The 19297-nt window shown below is 56.4% G+C and overlaps 1 protein-coding gene across 3 annotated transcripts in view; it reads right to left on the bottom strand.

Annotated features, from left to right (window-relative positions):
• Nucleotides 1-213: 213 nt before the first annotated feature.
• Nucleotides 214-19297, bottom strand: part of SLC8A2 (solute carrier family 8 member A2) — a 30919-nt gene continuing 11835 nt past the window's right edge. For 2 of the 3 annotated variants that reach the window (XM_080644533.1, XM_080644535.1), the window contains 8 exons: nt 17938-18602; nt 12698-13120; nt 7977-8080; nt 7811-7828; nt 6436-6560; nt 6030-6129; nt 3033-3311; nt 214-1477 (listed from right to left, as the gene is read on the bottom strand). In XM_080644533.1, coding sequence (XP_080500659.1) covers nt 1101-1477; nt 3033-3311; nt 6030-6129; nt 6436-6560; nt 7811-7828; nt 7977-8080; nt 12698-13120; nt 17938-18602 — 2091 coding nt within the window. In that variant the 3' untranslated portion in view covers nt 214-1100. The remainder of the gene's footprint in view (nt 1478-3032; nt 3312-6029; nt 6130-6435; nt 6561-7810; nt 7829-7976; nt 8081-12697; nt 13121-17937; nt 18603-19297) is intronic. The other variant, XM_080644534.1, reaches the window with a different exon arrangement.

Genomic DNA, 19297 nt, shown 5'->3' with positions numbered 1-19297 from the left:
GGGAAGCGGGGTGTTACGGGGGCTGCGGGGTCATCCTCGGGGTCCCAAGAAGTGGGCAGCACTCCCCACGCCCCAAGTATGTCCTTTGCGCGGGGAAACATCAACAGTAAGAAAACGCAGGTGGCCTACCAACAGATGGGTGGCCTCCAAAGTTAAAAATGCCCACCCAGAGCCCTGGTCCCAGGCCCACCCTCCCACCCACCCCTGCTCCCCATCAGGCAGAGATGTGGCAGCATTTGCTGGCTTGTAGGTCCTCTGGAACCCTCGGTCTCCCCTTCGAGGGTCCTGCCCGGATTGGCTGGCACTGAGGGCGCGGTGAGCCTCTGGATTGTCGGGGGGAATGGCTGGACTCCCTTTGATTCCCGGCCTCCTCCCCAAAGTCGGTTCTCATGGCTGGGGGAGTCTCTGCCTTCTCAAAAGGAAAGTCGGTCACCCCCTTTCCCCAAGACATGCACCCTCCCGCGACCCCTTCCCCAAGCACACTATGTACACACAGGCCCCCTCCAGGCCGTGGCTGGGCTCTCAGAGGTCGTGGAGGAGAGCGGGGCGCTGGAATGTGAGAAATTGCAGGTCCCACATATGCCCCCTCAGCTCTGAAACCCGACTGCTCCCCTCCCTTCTCCCAAGGGCCTGAGCGGAGAAACCAGGGAGGTGTGCCCCCTTATGCACGCCCCACCTGCCCTCCCCCCTGTCCTGGGGGCTGAATGGCGCTCCCTGAAGGTTAGGGAAATGGCTGAGATCCTGGATATCCTGGGGTGGATCAGCCTCCTTCCAGGGCCCCTGGGAGGGCGAAGTTCCGAGGCCCTTCCCCTTGGGGGGTCATCAGGGGAAGTCAGGGCTGGAGGTCTGGGGAGGGTCCCCGAGGGCGGGGCCTCGAGGCAGCACTTCCCCCAAAGGTGTGGCGGGGCTGGAGGGGGTAACGAATGGGAGGAGGACCTGGGAGGCTCGCGAGGGGGAGGGAGGGGCTGTCGGTGGGGGCCGCGGGCGGGGGAGGTGGATTCCCAGGAGGCAGGGAGGCTGAGTCCCCGGCAGGAGGCCGCCTCCCCGGAGGCCGGGGGGAGCGCGGTGTGGCCGTCTCGGGGGAGCCGAGTCTGGGGGCGCTAGAAGCCCCGGATGTGGCAGTAAGCCTCGAGGCTGGCGAAGAGGATGTAGAGGAACCAGAGGCCCAGGAAGAGCGCGGTGGTGGCGATCTTGGGGCCGCGCGGGCCGCCCAGCTCGCCGCCGATGTGCGGCCGGCGCCGGTACAGCAGCACGGCGATGCCCACGAAGGCGAAGACGGTGAAGAGCGTGACGGAGAAGGCCAGCGTGCCGGTGCGCACCTCGAAGGGGCGGCCCTGCACCGCCCAGTACACGGCGGCCACCGACCAGGCCACGCCCAGGCCCAGGAACACGTTCACCGCGTTGGAGCCGGTCACGTTGCCGATGGACGCGTCCGCGCACTGGTCCTGCAGCGCCGCCACCTTGCTGGCGAAGGTGTCTGCGGGCAGAGACACGCGCGGGTCACCCCCAGTCCTGGCGTCCACCTGTCCCCTCGCCCGCTTCCCATCAGACCCACATCCCCCCACACACACACACGCCCCGTGATCCAGACCCCGCCTCCCACCTGCAGCCCCGGGCACCCTGTGGTAGGCAAGGGCTTGAGGCCCTGAGCCCACCCAAGAGGGAAGTCCGTCGCCATCCCTACGCCTGCTCTACAGGACCAACCGCCTGCTTTCTGTAGAACTCGCTGCCTGATGTCTGTGGGACTCGCTCCCTGCTTCCTATGGGACTTGCCTACATTCACTGGGACCCACTGCCTGCTTTCTTTCTTTTTTTAAATATATTTTTTATTGATTTCAGACAGGAAGGGAGAGGGAGAGAGAGAGAGAAGCATCAATGATGAGAGAGAATCATTGACCGGCTGCCTCCTGTACGCCTCCCATTGGGGGTCAAGCCCACAACCCCGGCATGTGCCCTGACCGGGAATGGAACCATGAGCTCCTGGTTCAAAGGTTGATGCTCAACCACTGCGCCACGCCGGCCGGGCCACTGCCTGCTATGTGACTCGTCTCTTTCTATGGGACCCGATGCCTGCTTCCTGTGGAACTCAGCCTACTTTGAGGGACTCACTGCCTGAATTTTGTGGGATCCACTCTGCATCCTAGGGAGCCTGCTGCCTGCTTTCCGTGGGCCCAATCCGCTCATCGCCACCAGGCCGGATAAGTGCCAGGCTCCACCCCATGCAACCCCTTTCCTGTCAGTTCCCCACGTGGTTTCTGTCCAGCAAGGGCCTGGCTTCTGTGGCCCCACCCATTCCTGAACACCTTGCTAATAACTTGGGCCTCTGGGCTGGAGGGCAGGCTTGCAAGGCCATTTCCCAAGGGCTGCTTTCCGCGGACCCGCCTCCTCCTTTCCGGGCGGACAGCGCCACCACCTGGCTGCTGACCACAGCGATGTGGAAACAAAGGTTCCGGCCTCCCACCCCCCCCCCCCCCCCCCCCCCCCCCCCGGGCCTCCCTGCTCCTGCAGGAACTTCAGTCTCTGACACCCGGTTTTGGAGGGATTCTCACTCGGGTTTATTTGGGAAGAGGGGATCATGGTCACTGCGTTTTAATGGGATATAAGTGATGGTCTCTGAAACCCCACTATCTTCTTCGTATGGTTCCCCCGCTTTCAACCTCTGGTTTCTTCTCGCTCCCTCATCTTCTGGCCTGGTTCCTATCATGCCCAGCAACATGGTTCTAACTGGTTTCTTGGCAGGCCGGGGGGGGGGGGGGGGGGGGCGGGGGGGGGGAGGAGAAACTAACATCCCGTTTCTATGGAACCCATCCTCAGGCTTCCAGCATTTCCCACCTCCTGCGTTCTCCGGGGCACTCCACTCACAGTGAATCTGGGGCCCCCACCTGTCTCTATTATCCACCAAGGTATTCCTCTGGGACCCACCACATGCGTTCTGGACGATTCTATCAGCTTATTTCTGCAGGACCTTTCTCTCAGGCCTCACTGCCTGGCTTCTCTGAGACCCTAGCCCGCTAGTGGCCCCAGGGGGTTACCGGGGATGGAGGTGCCCAGGGCCACGAAGACCACAGCGTTGACGGAGTCCTTGAGGCCAACGGTGCAGCCAAAGTGGGAGGCAAGGTCCCCGATGAGGGCGGTGAGCAGGCCAATGACCAGGATGCAGACGCCGAAGCAGGCCCAGCCGTGGCAGTACTCAGTGGGGGGCACGCAGGCGAACAGCACCTTCCAGAACACCGTCAGGAAGTGCATGACGTAGTCAAAGCACGAAGGCAGCCGCTCCTCCCGGGACCCGTCCTCCTCCTCCTCCTCGTCCCCTGTGGGCACACGACCCAGCTGGGGCACACACCCATGCCTCCTTCCTCACCTGCAGCCCCACTTTGTTCAACTTCCGGACAGCCAGTCCCATAAAATGAATCGCTTTCCCAGGATCCCTTGCAGCTAGGAGAATGTTAGGCCCAGGTAAAAATATTTACTTTCCCAGAATCCCTTTAAGTTTCAGGAGGCCATATGCCCAGTTGAAATATCCAGCTTCCCAGGATCCTTTGCTGCTAGGGGTGGCCACATCCCTTTACAGCTACTGACAGCCATGTAGAAATATTCACAGGTAGACATATTCTGCAGGAAGAAGTATTCAGTCCCTTTGATTCATTGCAGCTAACAGTAGCTACATGTTTGATACCCCAAAATCCCTTGCAGGTAGAGAGAGCCATGTATCCAGCTAACAGTCACTCTCCCAGAATCCCTTAAACGGGCTTAATCACAAGGAACAACAACAGCCTGTAATTATTGGAATCGAGAGTCTAGGAAAGCTAGCAATGGCCATGTCCTCAGATGAAAATACTCACTTTTTCCAAATTCCTTGCAGCAGTGGCCATGTGACCCAGTCTGGCAATGAGGCCTAAACTAAGGGTTTCTGGAAAGCTCTAGCTTTCCTGGTAGGGGCGGTGTGTTGTGGATGTGTCTTCTGAGCCTGGAGAAAGACCCCTCATTCTTAGAGTCGTTGGTGTCCGCTATTGCGACCAAAACCGACCCGCTTTGACCTGCAGTGACTTCTGTGATGGGAAGGCACAAATGCCAAGTTGTCCGCCCCCCTCCCCTAAACTGACGAGCATAAAGCAATGAGTGAAGAGCCACAAGCACACAAGCGTGCCAAGCACAACATCTGCAAGGCTGCTGCTAAGAGACCCCGTGACCCCTGACCCCCCTCACTCAGAACATGTCGGGGAATGCAAGGCAGGCGCCACCACATTATGAAGCCACTTCCCGCGGTGCAGCCCCCACATTATGAAGCCACTTCCCGCGGTGCAGCCCCGGGGCTCCGCAGTGGAGGCCACGAGAGCTGGGCGGGCTCGGGGCTTCGGGTCAATTATTCCTTCCCCACTTTTAGTCACTTGGCTTGTTAAGGAAACAAACACTTGAATTTGTAAATGCTTAATTAAGTGGCTGTGTGTGGGGGTTTTGGTTCTGCACGTTACATCTCAAAGAGGGAGGTTTTTGCTGCGACCCCAAGTTAAATGGAACTGGAAACTCAAATGCGACAGGCATGCCGCCCCTGACCCCCAGCTCCCTCTCTTCCTGCCTGGAATACAGACTCAACGCCTGGAGGGGCAGCAGCCATTTTGTAACCATGAAGCAAAAGCTGAGAAATAAGGACGTGGCCTGGGGGTTAATGACATTATTAAGCTGCTGCTAACTTGCCTCCTGCAGATTTTTTTTCCCTCCCGTGAGAAAAATAAACTCATGTGCTTAAGCCGCTTGCGGTCGAGTTTTCTGTTATTTGCCACCGAACGCACCCCTAACTGTCCACAGGGAGACATGGGTCAGGCCAGAGCATAGAGGACACACTCCTGTTTGCATCTGAAGACGCAGCCATTGCCTCCTCCTTCAGGAAGCTCTCCCGACCTTCACGCTGGGCCAGCTCCCCCTGCAGCTCCCGGAGGGCCCCAGTCCGGCCCTGCCCACTCTGGGTTATCACTCTTGTGACAGGTTTGCCTCCCACACTGGACTGTGAGCTCCACAGGGGCAGGGGCTAAGCTGTCATGGTCATCTCTGTCCCCAGCAATGTCCCGTACACGGTCGGGTCCAGGGATCCCTCAGAAGCCGATGTCAAAGAATGTGGCCTCGGTGGGAGACACCACTTCAATTCTCTTAGGCCTCCGATCTGCTGTCTCTCGGCCTGCTGCCTGCTGCTTTTCTATCCCCGAAGCCTGGTGTCTTTGGATCCCACCTCTGACCAGTTTCTTTCCAACCACAATGCTTGTGTTTCGGTTCCCACTGGATGGGCCTCCCTGACGGAAAACTGATGCTGAGCAGGGGACAGAAGCCCTGAGTTCCACCGCAGCTCTTTCTGGATTCCCTGTGGGACTTCAGGCCAGTCCCTCCTCTGCCTCTGGGTCTCCTTTTCCCCAGTTTGTACCACAGGCTGTGATCCAAGTGTCATAGTGTCTCTGGCCACAGGGGGGCAGTAGGAAACCGTCTGAGGCCTAAGGTGGGTGGAAACCTTACAGGGGGGTGTAGCTGGGTGCTGTGGTGACTGTCTCCATGGCAACAGAGGAGCCCAGGCTCTATCTGGGGCGGGCAGGCCTTTTAACCTGTTTCCACCCTCCAATCTCCAGATGGAAGCCTGGGCGGGACCTCTCCTGCCCGCAGCCCTGCACCCCGGCCCCTCCGGCCCCTCCGTCTCTGTCCGCCTTTCTTTCTGGGTCTATCTGCCCCTCCCTGGCCCCTGCAGTTTACTGACTTCATCCTCTATGTCGCTCCCATTTCTCCTGCCTCTGTCTTTCTCCCGAGAGCCTCTTTGTGCGCCTGTCTCTCGTTTGTCTCTGATCTCTATCTTTTCTTTTGTCTTCCTGTATCTGTTTCTTTTCTTTTTTCTGTCCCTCTCAGTCTTTCCTGTTCTTTTCTTTCTCTGTCTCTCTGTCTTTCTCTCCTTGTCTCTCTTTCCCTGTCTTTCCACTCATTTCTTTCTGCGTCTCTCTCTCTCTGCCCGCCCAGCCCTCCCTCCTCTCTCTCTCTCCTCCCTCCCCACTTACCTGCGCTCACCGTAATTGCCTCTAAAAACTGCTCCCTCCATGAATGGGTTCCAATCACCAAAGCCAAGTTCGTTTTCTTGATGAGTTTATCCACCGTGTTCTGGGGATGAAAGGGTGGGAAAGAGATTGTTGTCCGCGATCACCCAAGAATGCCCCAAGAGGGGGACTGGGATTGGGGGCCCGCACCCCATGCTCAAGGGTCCCCAACATTCCATGCCCCAGTGCTGCTAGCAAAAGGGAAAAGGGAGGCGTGTGCTGTCCATGGTGCTAATGGAGGGACCTGGAGGGGGGCTTTGGATCCTTGCGTGCCCCTCTCTCGTGCCCCTCATAGTTGATCCTCTCTTAGATTCTCTCCAAGGAAACAACTCAGGCAAAACTCCAGGAAAGTGAGGCCCCAGAAAATCACCTTAAAATCATACGACTCCTCAATGATGACCTCCAGCCGGCAGTTTTCCCCGAGAACCGGCTTGCCCATCTCTGCTATCCTCCGAGCCTCCTCCTCCTCCGCTGTCAGCTTCCTGTCCCCATCCCCTGCAGCAGGAGGGATGGGAGTTAGACTCCAGGGAGGCCTACCTAATTGGGCCTGTGATGCCTTCACTGCCTGTGTCCTCTGGGAAGCCACCTGGTGACACCCCTCCAGCCTGCCCCAGCCTTCTATCTGACCATCATCTTCCCCAGCTCCCGCCCCAGCTCCCGCGGCTGATCCACAAGGTTCAGTTGGTGGGCTCTGAGGTTCCTATGGTGGGCACTGTGTGGCCTTGGGCAATGCTTTAGCTTCTGTGTGCCTCAGTGTTCATATCTATATAATGGACACAATGATAATACCTACCTCATAGGGTAATTGTAAGAGTTAAAAGAAGTATTTCATGTTAAGTGTTTAGAACAGTGCTTGGCACATGATAGTCAGAAAAGCTACTTTCTTTAATATTATCACTGACATCATCACCACTCTTGAGGGAGGAGGCCTGGTCTCTAGACCGAAGCTCTGAAAACATCCTAGAGTATGACTGAGGGAGTGCAGAAAGAGGGGTGACCCAATTCAGTACAAATCTTGGACCTAGACCCCGATAGCTGGCCCTGAATTCATTTATCTCCCTAAAGTATGTTGATCCTTTGCTCCAAGCCCAGCATCAACCCTAACTCTCTAAAGAAAGCCACCCACTGAGGCAGCCACACTCTCAGAAAACTTTGCCTGAGCAAGAAATGACTTTTGTGTTAATCTCCTGGGATTTCGGGCCTATTTGTTACAGCAGCTTGTATTACTTACCCTGACCATTACAATCTTTAGTCCAGCCTTAACCATAACCCCAAACACCAATTCTATTCTCTCACTATCTCCAAATCACTGACCCTAGTCTCAACCCTTGGACCCTGACCCTAATTTTACTCACAAATCTAAAAACCAGCTTCCATCTTAACTCTAACCTTGACCAAGTCCTAATCCTGGTCTTAAATCCTAAGTCCACCCCAGTCCTAATTAACCCCAAGCCTGACTCCCTCTGTCCTCACCGCAGACCCAGTTTGGATTCTATGACTTACTCCCCCCTCTGACCTTAACTACAAACAAAGCAATCTCGGCCTCTGAACCCCAAGCTATAACCCCAAACTCAGCTGGCCCTACCAACTCGAAGGCCAGCTCTAACCCTCACCCAAGTCTACTTTTATCTCACCTTTAACCCGCCTCAAACCTAACCTGGAAGAGCAGTTTGAGGCCCTGACCCTCCCTGATGCCCCCTTCAGGGCCCCCCTTTCTAGTAAAGCCAGGAGGTAACTCCACTCACCTTGATTGAGCAGCAGAGCTGGGGAGAGACAGACAGAGAGAAAGTGAGATCGCTTCCCTGGGAAGCTCAGATCCATGAGTTTGAAGGAGCACCCACAATTGACCCCCCAAGGGTCCCCACACCCTGGACCTTTTATCTCTCCCACAGCCCACCCCTCACCCCTCACCTGAAATCCCTCGCTTAAGCCACTGCGGCTGGCCCAGCTCGATGAAGAAATTATCCTTTTTCTCATATTCCTCGTCATCCACTATCTTCACCTGAAGAGTTTTCCTGGGCGGGCGAAGCAGGACACCCGGCATGAGGCCCCGCCCCTGAACCACCGATGACTTCCCTCTCAGCCACCCAGTTCCTTGAGCCCCGCTCCGTCCCAGGTCCTGTCATCGCATTTAGCCCTACAACCATCCTCAGAGGAAGGCTCTCTCTTTCTCTTATTATCCCCAATGGCAGCCACAAGCCCAGAAACAGCCGAGGAAGCTGAGGTTTATTAAGAGCGTCCCGAGGGAGTCGATACGACCTAAGTTACATCGGTCCTTCCTCTGCTCAGGGCGTTCAGGAGGTTCCCCTCTCAGCCAGGACCAAGGCCAGAGTCCCAAAGGCCCACAAGGCCCCATGCCACGTGGCCTTTGTTCCCTTTCTGGCCTCCCTCCCCCTCCCCCAGCTCACTCACTCCAGCCACACTGGCCTCCTCACTGTCCCTTGAACAACCAGGCCCGCGCATGCTTCAAGGCCTTTACACAGCTGTTCCTCCCACCAAGAACACTGTTCCTGCAGGCTCACTCCCTCACTCCTCTAACTCCACCTTCTTTTTCTTTTCTTTTTTCTTTTTCTTTTTTTAAATATATTTTATTGATTTTTTTACAGAGAGGAAGGGAGAGGGATAGAGAGTTAGAAACATCAATGAGGAGAGAGAAACATCGATCAGCTGCCTCCTGCACACCTCCCACTGGGGATGTGCCCACAACCAAGGTACTTGCCCTTGACCGGAATCGAACCTGGGACCTTTCAGTCTGCAGGCTGACGCTCTATCCATTGAGCCAAACCGGTTTCGGCTCTTTTTTAAAAAATATTTTTTTATTGATTTCAGAGGGGAAGGAGAGAGAAAGAGAGAGTCAAAGAGAGAGATAGAGAGAGAGATAGAGGGAGAGAAACATCAATGATGAGAGAGAACCACTGATTGGCAGCCGCCTGCACACCCTACCACGGGGATTGAGCCCGCAACCAGGCATGTGCCCTGACCTAGAATCAAACCATGACCTCCTGGTTCATAGGTCAACGCTCAACCACTGAGCCATGCGGGCCAAGCTCCACCTTCTTTTCCAATGAGGCCCATTCCCACCACCTCCTTTAGTACTGAAACCCACCCCTGCCCGCCCCCACCGTCCCTCACCCCTTCCGTGCTGTCGTCTTTGTTCTAACACACCATCTAGTGTGTGCGTTTATTTCGTTTATTCTTTGCCATTTGTCTCCTGGCACTAAAATGCAAGTTCCAGCAGGGCAGGGATCCGTGTTCATTTACATTCTCTGCGGACTCCCCAACGCCTAGGACGGGGCACCTTCCGCAGACCTCTGTTCACTGGAATCCTTCAGCCCAAGAGACCACCAGCTTCCTGCCCTCTGTCCTGTACACGTCTGGGAGGTTAACCGAGTGCTAATTGATTTCCTCAGCATCCCCGCTGCTACGGTAACCAGGGTGTGGCAGGGGAGGAACAGACAGAAGTTATCCCGCCCCTTCAGGCACACAAACCACCCCCTCCATCACAAAGACCCACAACCCCAGGAAGCCCACACACTGCCACTGGCAGCACTCTCAGCGGCAGGAACCACAAGGCCCAGCCCCAGAACCCAGGAACACAAACACCGGCCCACACAGTCACCCAGAAGAGGAAGCACCGCCAATCACACCGCCCACATCCGCACACCATCGCACCCTGCAGCCATTCCCTGTGCAAGTGGCGAAGTCGCGGGCACCAGATGCCCGTTACCACGACGCCCCCACCACAGCCTCGGCGACATGGCCAACCTACAGACCCCTGGTGTTACCATGCAGCCTCTGCTTCCGTAGACCTCGTTCGTTATGCCTTTTGGTTCTGTTTTCCTTTAATGTCTTTCTCTCTCTGCATCTCAGCATCTCTTTCAATCTCCCTGTCTCTCTGCCCATCCCTCAGCCTCCCGATGTCTCTACCTCTCCGTCTCTCTGTCCCTGTCTCTGGCTGTGACCCTCTCTGGCTCAGTCTCTCCCCAGCTCTCTGCCTTTCTTTATCTGTTCTCTCTCTGTCCGGGTTTCTCAGTGTTCACAGAGGGGAACAGCGAAGTCAACACAACTCAAGCAAAAGGGTCTCAACAGGCCCATCTCAGCACACAGCAGACCCATCTCAACACACAAATGCACAAGTCGCAGTGACACCCATGCAAAGACAGACACACACAAAGCGGTCATGTGGGGACACGTGCCCACCTCCACCCTCTCCTGCTCTCAGGATATTTTCACTTTTCTGGGGGTGGAAAGCATGGCCGGCCCCCAACTCAGGAGTGGGTTGGGAGCTGTCCGTGGTGCTGAAGCACCTTGGCAAGGAGCAGGATCTGCTGAGACACGCTCCTCACACACCCTGACCCACGCAGACAGCTGCTTACAGGGTGACATGCTGACAGGGTCACACACACACACGCGCGCGTGCTCACTCTCTCACAGACATGCCATGATCCACCGACATGCAGTGACTGACATGCAATGACACGTACACCAACTGGCCCCTTGACAGGCATGGCCTCGGGGGACCCAGGAGGAGAAACCCAACTGGTGGGGACAGCAAGAGGGACTAGAGCGAGACAAGGGCAGAGCTTCCTGAGATCAAGGAAGAAGCCTTCCTCCCAGCCCGACTTCCCATCACCCTCCTGCCTGCCCTCCTGTTCCCTGGAAACGCCACTCTCCCGCCCACTGTGGCCTCTGATCTCAGACCCATGCCCTTTCTCGCGCTGTTTCCTGTTGTCTCTTGCTACCTGGCCTCTTTTTTTCTCTGTTGTTTCTCCTGGACCTCTCCTTCCCCAAGTCCCTCTGAGGCTCTCATTCAGATGATCTCTCATCTCCCCTTAATCTCTCTCCCTTCAGTCTCCCTTCATCTCAGTCTCTCAATCTCTCCCTCTCCCTCTCTTTTTTAAAACAGATGTTTTTATTGATTTTAGAGAGAGAGGGAGAGAGAGAGAGAGAGAGAGAGAGAGAGAGAGAGAGAGAGAGGGAGAGAGAGAGAGACGTTGATCTGACAGCCTTCCGCACCAGGAATCAGGAATCGAACCCCTGGGAATTGAACCGGTGACCTTTCGGTACAACGGGACAATGCTCAACCAACTAAGCCACACTGGCCAGGGCTCCCTCTGCCTCCCTTGCTGTGTCTCTGTCTCTCCGTTTCCTTCTCTCGTTGTCTCTAAGTTTCTGTCTCTCTCATGCTCTCTGTGTCTCTTTTCTGTCTGCCTCTCTCTCTCTGACTCTGATACTCTGGCTCTGCCTCTCCCTATCTCTATCTCTTTCTCCAGGTCTCCTCTATCTCTGAGTGTCTGTCTGTCTCTTCTTGCATTCTCTCCCCTCCAAGGATGGTGCTCTGAGCCCCCAACCCAAGTTCTCAACCCAAGCCAGAGAGAACGATGGAAAGGTATGGAGAATTCATTACTGAAATATAACCCGGCCAGAGAGCTGGATACTGTGGAGAGAGATCTAGAGATTAACAGAGACCGGGGGGAGACCGCGGGAGTGGGAGACGGCAGAGACGCAAAGGGGAGAGATGAAGAAAGGTGAGAAGCTGGGCGAGCCCAAGGCACAGAGGTGGGAGGAGGAGGGGGAAGGAGCGCGGTGGGGACTCTGCTCGGTGGGAGGAGCGTGGGCGGCAGGAGGAGGGAGACAGACGGGCGTGCGGGGGCGGCGGAAGGGAGCGGGCAAAGGGGGACAGGCGCGCGCAGCATCCCAGGTGGGGGAGGTGAGGCTGCAGGCACCCACGGGGGAGACTCGGCATCTGTGTCAGGCTGTGGCCGTGTGTCTGGGCGTCATAGCAGCCCTGTTTCAACGTGCCTGCCTGTGACATTTTGTGTCTGTATGTTGCTTGTGTGTGTGTGTGTGTGTGTGTTGGTTGTGTCTACAGATGGGCTGTATGCCTGTGCACCCAGCCCAACTCCCCAGACTCCAAGCCATCTTCCCAAATCCCAGCCCTCCAGTTTCCCAGGCCCTGCCGCCCCATATGGCTACTCAGTCTTTTCCCAAAGCGTTGCCCACATTTCACTTAGGGCTCTCATTTCCCCAGGTTCCACCTACTCCCCACAAGCCCCGCCCCATCTCCTTATGCCCCGCCCTCTCCCGCTGTCCAGGTCTATTTCCTTGTGTCCCTACCCAGACTCCACCCATGCCTTAGGCCCTTTCTCCATTCCACAGACTCGCCCTCCATTTCGTCCTCTTCCCACCTCCACAGGACCCTCCCCTCGTCTCCGCAGGCCACACTCCATCTCCACCAACTACCAATTAAGTCTCCACACTTCTCTGCCCATGCCCTTATCCTACTCTTCTCTGACCCTTCCCCGGAGTCCCAACTTCTCCCCAAACCAACTAGTTTCTCCCAGGCCCCACCCACCTCCCTTCCTATCATCTTGGCCACACCCCATCACTACCGTCTCCTCCCTCCTCTCTGCTGACCCGGCCCCTCTCTGTTCCCTGTCCATCTTCCCTGACCTTTCCGTTTCACCAGCGCGGACCTACCCAGGCCCCACCCACAACTAGACCACGCCCATTCCCACAACCACGCCCCGCCCACTACCAGACCCACCCACTCGTTCCCCCTTCCCGGACAGGGCCCCGCCCCCTCCAACAGGCCCCGCCCCCTCCCCGGGCCGCGGGCCCTGCGCTCTCACATGGTCTCGTCATCGCCGAACTCGAGCTCGCCGCACGCGTCCTCGTAGTGCACGCCGCCGCCGCGCGCCGTGCCGTCCACCGTGCGGTAGGGGAGGCGCACGGTGCCGCGCGCGCCCGAGCTGCGCACGACGCGCACGTCCACGGTGCCCATGCACTCGCTCACGTGCAGCAGGCGGTCCTGGAAGGAGAAGATGCCCGCGTGGTCGTCGTCTAGGATGGTGACCGTGGCCAGCAGCGGCGCCACCAGCCGCCCTTTGGGCCGCCCGCCGCCGTCGGGCTCGAACATGCCCTGCGCGTCGCCCACGCGCAGGTTCAGCAGCCGCACGAAGAAGTGCTCGTCCTCCTCAAAGATGTCGTCGTCGATGATGCCGATGCGCAGCTCCTTCAGCGTCTCGCCGGGCTTGAACACCAGCGTGCCCTCGCTGCAGCGGAGGGGCGGGAAAGAAAGGGGTGAAGGGCAGGCGGTCAACAACTGGGGGCAAAGGGAGTCAGGGCGGGCTTCCCGGAGGAGGGGGCAGTGCCACGGGACAACTCTCAGGTATGAGAGTGGACAGGCATTAAACCAATAATACTGAGGGGGAATCAGGTGGGCTTCCGGCGGGGAGGGGATGCAGGAGTGGAACAGGACAGAGCTGGTCCAGCATTCTACAGATAATGATGACAGTGAGATCAGGGCAGGCTTCCTGGAGGAGGCTTTTGTGGGCAGGAGTTTGCCAGGCAGAGGGAACAGCACATGCAAAGTCCCAAGGTGGAGAGAGAATCTGGAGGGTTCCAAAGTCATGAGTCTCACACCTTAATGTGCACACAAATCACCTGGGGATCCTGTTAAAATGCAGGTTCTGGTTCCATAGCTGCAGGTTTCAAAACTCTGCATTTCTAATTAGTTCCCAAGGGATGCAGACAGCCCCCCGTAAGTGGACCACACTTGGAGTAGAAGTGATGTAGGGCCCAGGACTGACCTTGTCATGCTTCTGACAAACCCTTCTGTGTTCCCAGGTACCCCCAAGAGAAAGACCACATTCCTTAACTTGGCATCATTCATTCATTCATTGAACCAACACTCCCTGAGCACCTGCTCTGTGCCCTGTGCTGGGCACTGCTGGGAACACAGCAGTGAACAGACTCCGTCTTCACGGAGCTCACAGCCTCATGGCAGAGCCACATCATGGTGACAATTACGCATTTAACAATTTAATTGCAGTTGGTTCATTCAACAAATATTTATTGGGCACCTGCTGTATGCCAGGCACTGTTCTAAGTGCTGGGGAAACAGCAGCAAAACCAGATCAGCAAAGAGTTCTAGTGCAGGAGATGAATAACAAACATGAAGTCAGGTGGCGATGGTGCCGTGGAGAAAATGGAGGGAGAGGGTGGAGAGTGAGGAGAGGGTGCCGTGTTAGGGTGGTTGGGGAAAGCCTTGCTGAGGAGGTCACATTTGAGCAGAGCCCTGAGGAGGGAGCCAGGTGGAGGGGATCTGGAGAAGAGTATTCATGTTAAAGGGAACAGCCCATGCAAATGTCCTGAGGCAGTAGAGGCCAGTGTGGCTGCAGGGGAGGGAGCAGTGGGGGAGGGGAGATGACGTCACAGGGGGAACAGGAGCAGATGTCATAGGCCTTGGTGGGCCACCATGAGGGCTGTGGCCATTCGTCCAAGTGAGATGGAAACCATGGGAGGCCTCTGAGCAGCGGAGGGACATGAGCTGGCTTAAGTTTGAACATGTCACCGAAGGGCACCAAGATGCTCTACAATGGGGTGGGGGAGGGAGTGAGGCTGTGGCATTTGATTCTCAGGGGAAACGGTGAGGGGACAGGGAATGAGTGGGCTCTTCCTAGTGAGTGACTCTGGGGAGTCAATTCATCTAGAAACTCTTTAATTTTCCCTCCAACCCCTCCCACCATGCACCTCAGGGACTCGGCTCCGGTTCTGAAATGCACTATATGATCGATAAGAGTTCACTATCATCAATGATCACTTTCATAAGAAAGGGGTCCTGGGCTCCAGTTCTCCAAGAGAAGCCCAGCCCTGTGGGAGGGGCCGAGGGTAGAACCAGATGACAAGACCCCGAGAGGAGGAACGTGGGCTCCCTGTTGCCAAAGCCCGCTGTCCATGAGGACGCTGTCCATGGTGGCGGGAGTCCACCCTGCCCCATGCCCGCTGTAGGAACTTGGGCAGTTAGGATGCTGCAGCCCTCTGAGCCTCAGTTTCCTCATCTGTAAAATGCAGCTAATAACAGTGTCTACCTCATGGTGTTGTTATAAGAATTGAGTTAGCCCAGCCGGCGTGGCTCAGTGGTTGAGCGTCGACCTATGAACCAGGAGATCACAGTTTGATTCCCAGAAGGGCACATGCCCAGGTTGTAGGCTCGATCCCAAGTAGGGAGCATGCAGGAAGCAGCCAGTCAGTGATTCTTTCTCATCATTGATGTTTCTATCTCTCTCTCCCTCTCCTTCCTCTCCTTCCTCTCTGAAATCAATAAAGAAATATTTTCAAAAAGAAATGTAAACTTAAGGGATAGTAGAATGTGGTGATTTTAGCACCATCATTTTTTTTAAAGTGTATTTTTTTAAATGTAACTTTATTGTTGACAGTCTTTAGCACCATCTTTACCAAAGGGTTAAAGAGGACATCACCAGTAAGGGGATAAGTGGGTGTCATGCCTCCTAGGCAATAAGGAGGACACGGTATCACTTCCATGGGTCCCGCCCGAAGTGCACCCCTTGAATCTGACCACGAGGAAACAGACAAACCCAAACTGAGGACTGTCCCAGTAACTGGCCTGTCATCTTCAAAAGTGTCGGGGTAGCCCTAACCGGGTTGGCTCAGTGGACAGAGCATCGGCCTGCGGACTCAAGGGTCCCAGGTTCGATTCCGGTCAAGGGCATGTACCTTAATTGTGGGCACATCCCCAGTAGAGGGTGTGCAGGAGGCAGCTGATGAATGTTTCTCTCTCATCGATGTTACTCTCTATCCCTCTCCCTTCCTCTCTGTAAAAAACCAATAAAATATATATTTTTAAAAAGTCGGGGTCACAAAAGTCACGGAAAGGCTCAGAGACTGATCCAGAGTGAAGTAGACTAAGAGACATGACAATCAGACACAATGCGTGGTTCTGGGATGGATGGAAAGCGAGGGAGGGGGGAAACGCAGCCATAAAGGATGTTGCAGGGGTAGCTGGGGAGATGCAAACAGGGACTGCACATTGCGTAATAATATTGATCCGGTATCGAATGTCCCAAGTGTGGTAATCGTTTGTGATTATGGAGGAGAATGTCGTTCTTCTTAGGGAGGCACGCTCAAGTGTTTATGGGTGCAGGGCCATGCTGCCTGCAGCTTACACGGAGTGCCACGATTATCAACATAAAACATTAAAGCCAGAGAGGAATGCACGACAAAGCCGAGCGATTCGTGAATCTGCGTGGGGGACTGGTTGCTGCGTGATGGCGGGACCAGCGATCTTTGACTAGTTCAGGGAGAGGGTGGGAGGGAGAGGTGGCGGGTGGTGAGCAGATGGGACCGGTGCAAAGCTCAGCCACCAACACTCTCTCCCATCCTCTGCCTCAGTTTTCTTCACCGCTCTTGCCACTTCCTGGCGTTTCTCTGTACTCAGCGTGTATTTCCTAATGGCCTGTCTCTCCCTAATGGCCTGTGAGAACGTTGACTGTTCGGGCAGGAATTTTATGGGTTTCAGTTGCTGCTGTCTCCGCTGCCCAGGCCCATTCCTGACACAGCAGACACGCCATAAGTGCAATTAATTTAGGAAACCTTGGGAGACTTGCCCGCCAGTTAACTACGGTAGCTGTACTGTAAAGCTACAATTCTTGAAAGAGTGTGGTATGGACAGAACTGTAAAGAGAGAAAGAATTTTGTGGGCCACAGGAGGGCCAGGGAAGTCATCTTGTTGGCATTTGTATGGTGAGCCACTAAAGAAAGCGCCTGGCACACAGTAGGTGCTCAGTAGGAACTGCTTGAATGAGGGAAGATCACAGGTCTGTTCAAAAGGGTGTGAGGAGAGGGCAGGGAGACTCAGTAGGGTGCAAGGGGTGGGTTGCTTTATGGTGGAGCCAAAGACCTGGGGACAATTGGGGCACCGTCGCTCCCCTCTTATCCTACTTAGCATTCCCACGCAGTGCTAACATCACCTGATGTTTTCACATAGTTTAATAGTTTACAGCAGGCGTCCTCAAACTACGGCCCGCCAGGTGCCGCTGCCTGTCCTGCTTAGCAGCGGACTCGTCCCGGGCCCGCAGTGCGCATAGGAATTTGTTCATAGTTTTTTTTTTTTAAACTATAGTCCGGCCCTCCCACGGTCTGAGGGACAGTGAACTGGCCCCCTGTTTAAAAAGTTTGAGGACCCCTGGTTTACAGCCTCACTGTAGCTGGACGGTAGGAACCTTAGATGTCGTGTTTACCATGATAACCCGTAGCATACAGTAGGTGCTCAATAAACATGATGTCCGTGGGGGTGCTTGTTCTACCAGGTGAGCATCCACGTAACGGAGCTACGATGGTGACAGCGTGGTGTCAAGCACAGGAGCCCACAGGGATGTGATGGCCATAGGAGGGGCGGCCGGGGACAGTGGGCACCTGTTCTCTTGCGTGTGCCGAATGCCTGGGGCAGTGTGGCGCAAAGTAGGGTCTCAAGAGTGAATGAATGGCCTGACTGGCGTGGCTCAGTGGCTGAGCGCCAACTTATGAACCAGGAGGTCAGGGCTCCATTCCAGGTCAGGGCACATGCCCAGGTTGTGGGCTCAATTCCCAGGGGCGTGCAGGAGGCAGCCAGTCAACGATTTTCTCTCATCATTGATGTTTCTAACTCTCTCTCCGTCTCCCTTCCTCTCTGAAATCAATAATATAATTTAATTTTTTTATTGATTTCAGAGAGGAAGGGAGGGGGAGAGAAAGGAACATCAATGATGAGGGAGAATGGTTGATCAGCTGCCTCCTGCACGCCCCCTACTGGGGATCGAGCTCGCAACCCAGGCACGTGCCCTTGACCAGAATCAAACCTGGGACCCTTCAGTCTACAGGCCGACGCTCTATCCACTGAGCAACACTGGCTAGGGCTGTATTTAAATTTTCAAAAAACGAGTGAATGAATGAATCCTGCAGGTCTGCCCATAGCAGAGCGAGGATGGGCACGGAAGCAGCCAGGAGACCCAGGAGCCCGGAGGCCGCTGGCTGGCGGCCCCGAGGCCCCGCGCACAGCCAGCCTCCCGCCCGCCCGCCCGCCCGGACCCACCTGTACTCGTAGTCGGAGCCCGCCTTGGCCGAGCCGTCCTCCGTGCGGTAGTCCACGTAGAAGGTGCTGTTGCCCTCGCCGCCCTGGCAGGTGACGGACAGCAGCACGGAGCCGCAGTTCTCCAGGCAGTGGTAGAGGCTGGGCTCGAAGAAGATGCGGCTGGCGCCGTCGTCCTCGTCCTCCGCGGGGCCCTCGGCGGGGCCGGCCCGGCGCGAGGCGTCCGCCGCGTGGCGCCGCAGCACGTTGCCCGCGCCCGTCATCATGCGCGTGGCCTGGATGCGGTAGAAGGCGCGGCTCTTCTGCTGGTGCAGCAGCGCGTAGTAGTTGGCGATGCCCACCAGCTGCTCCAGGTCCTTGTCCGGGTGCTTCTGCTTGAGGTCCTTGAGGATCTGGATGACCTCGCGGCGGCTGGCGTCCAGCTCGCGGGCCTCGGCGGGGCCCGGGCCCAGGCCGCCCGCCTCGCCCGGCACCTCGGCGCCCACGAACGTGCCGTCCATCTCGATGCTCTTGGGGGGGTCGCCCTCGGCGCCGATTATGATGCCGCTGCGCGGGTCGGTGCGGTAGCGCTTGTACACGTACTTGTAGAAGAGCAGCCGCTTGTCCGCCATCCAGGCGAACACCACGCACACCGGGAAGAAGATGAGGGTCAGCAGCGCCTCCCACACCTGCGGGCGGGCGGGCGGGCGGCCGCGGGTCAGCGCCGCCTCCAGGGGGCGCGCTCCGCGCCCCTCCTCCCCCACGCGGCTCTCCGCGTCCGCCTCCCGCGGCTGGGTCCCAGCATTCCGCAGGTGGTCCCTCTCCCGCATCTCCCCATCTCCCCATCTCCGACCTCCGTCTCTGCCCCTCCCTTGTCTCTGTCCCTCTCTGTCTCTCAGCCTCCTCATCTCTCTGTGTTGGTCTCTGTCTCAGTCTTGTGTCTGTTTTTTCGTTGTCTACCTTTCCTCCTCCTCCTCTCTCTTCCTTATTTATTTATTTTTTTTAGAAAAATGTTCCCACCGAGGATATGTTTATGGATTTTAGAGAGGAAGAGGGAGAGAGAGATCGGTTGCCTCCCATACACGCCCTGACCAGGAATCGAACCCACAACCTAGGTCCATGCCGACCTGGAATGGACCGCAGCATTGTGGTGTATGGGCCGGCGCTCCAACCAACTGAGCCGCCCGCCAGGGTCTCCACGTCCTTTTGTGTATTTTGTGGATTTCTATCCTTCCCTTGTGAGATGCTTCGAAGTCTCTGTGTCTCTCTCCCTGTCTCTCTCCTGGTCTCTTCATTCACCCCCTTTTCTCACGCTGAGGATCATTCCCAGCTGCCCAAGTGCCAGGAATCAGATATTCTCCCCACCACCAAGGCGACCCCTCCC

This window comes from Plecotus auritus (genome assembly GCF_963455305.1).
Source record: "Plecotus auritus genome assembly, chromosome: 10".
NCBI classification, from domain to species: Eukaryota; Metazoa; Chordata; class Mammalia; order Chiroptera; family Vespertilionidae; genus Plecotus; species Plecotus auritus.
The sequence above is the reverse complement of the archived record's forward strand: the minus strand, read 5'-3'. Positions and strand labels throughout refer to the sequence as shown.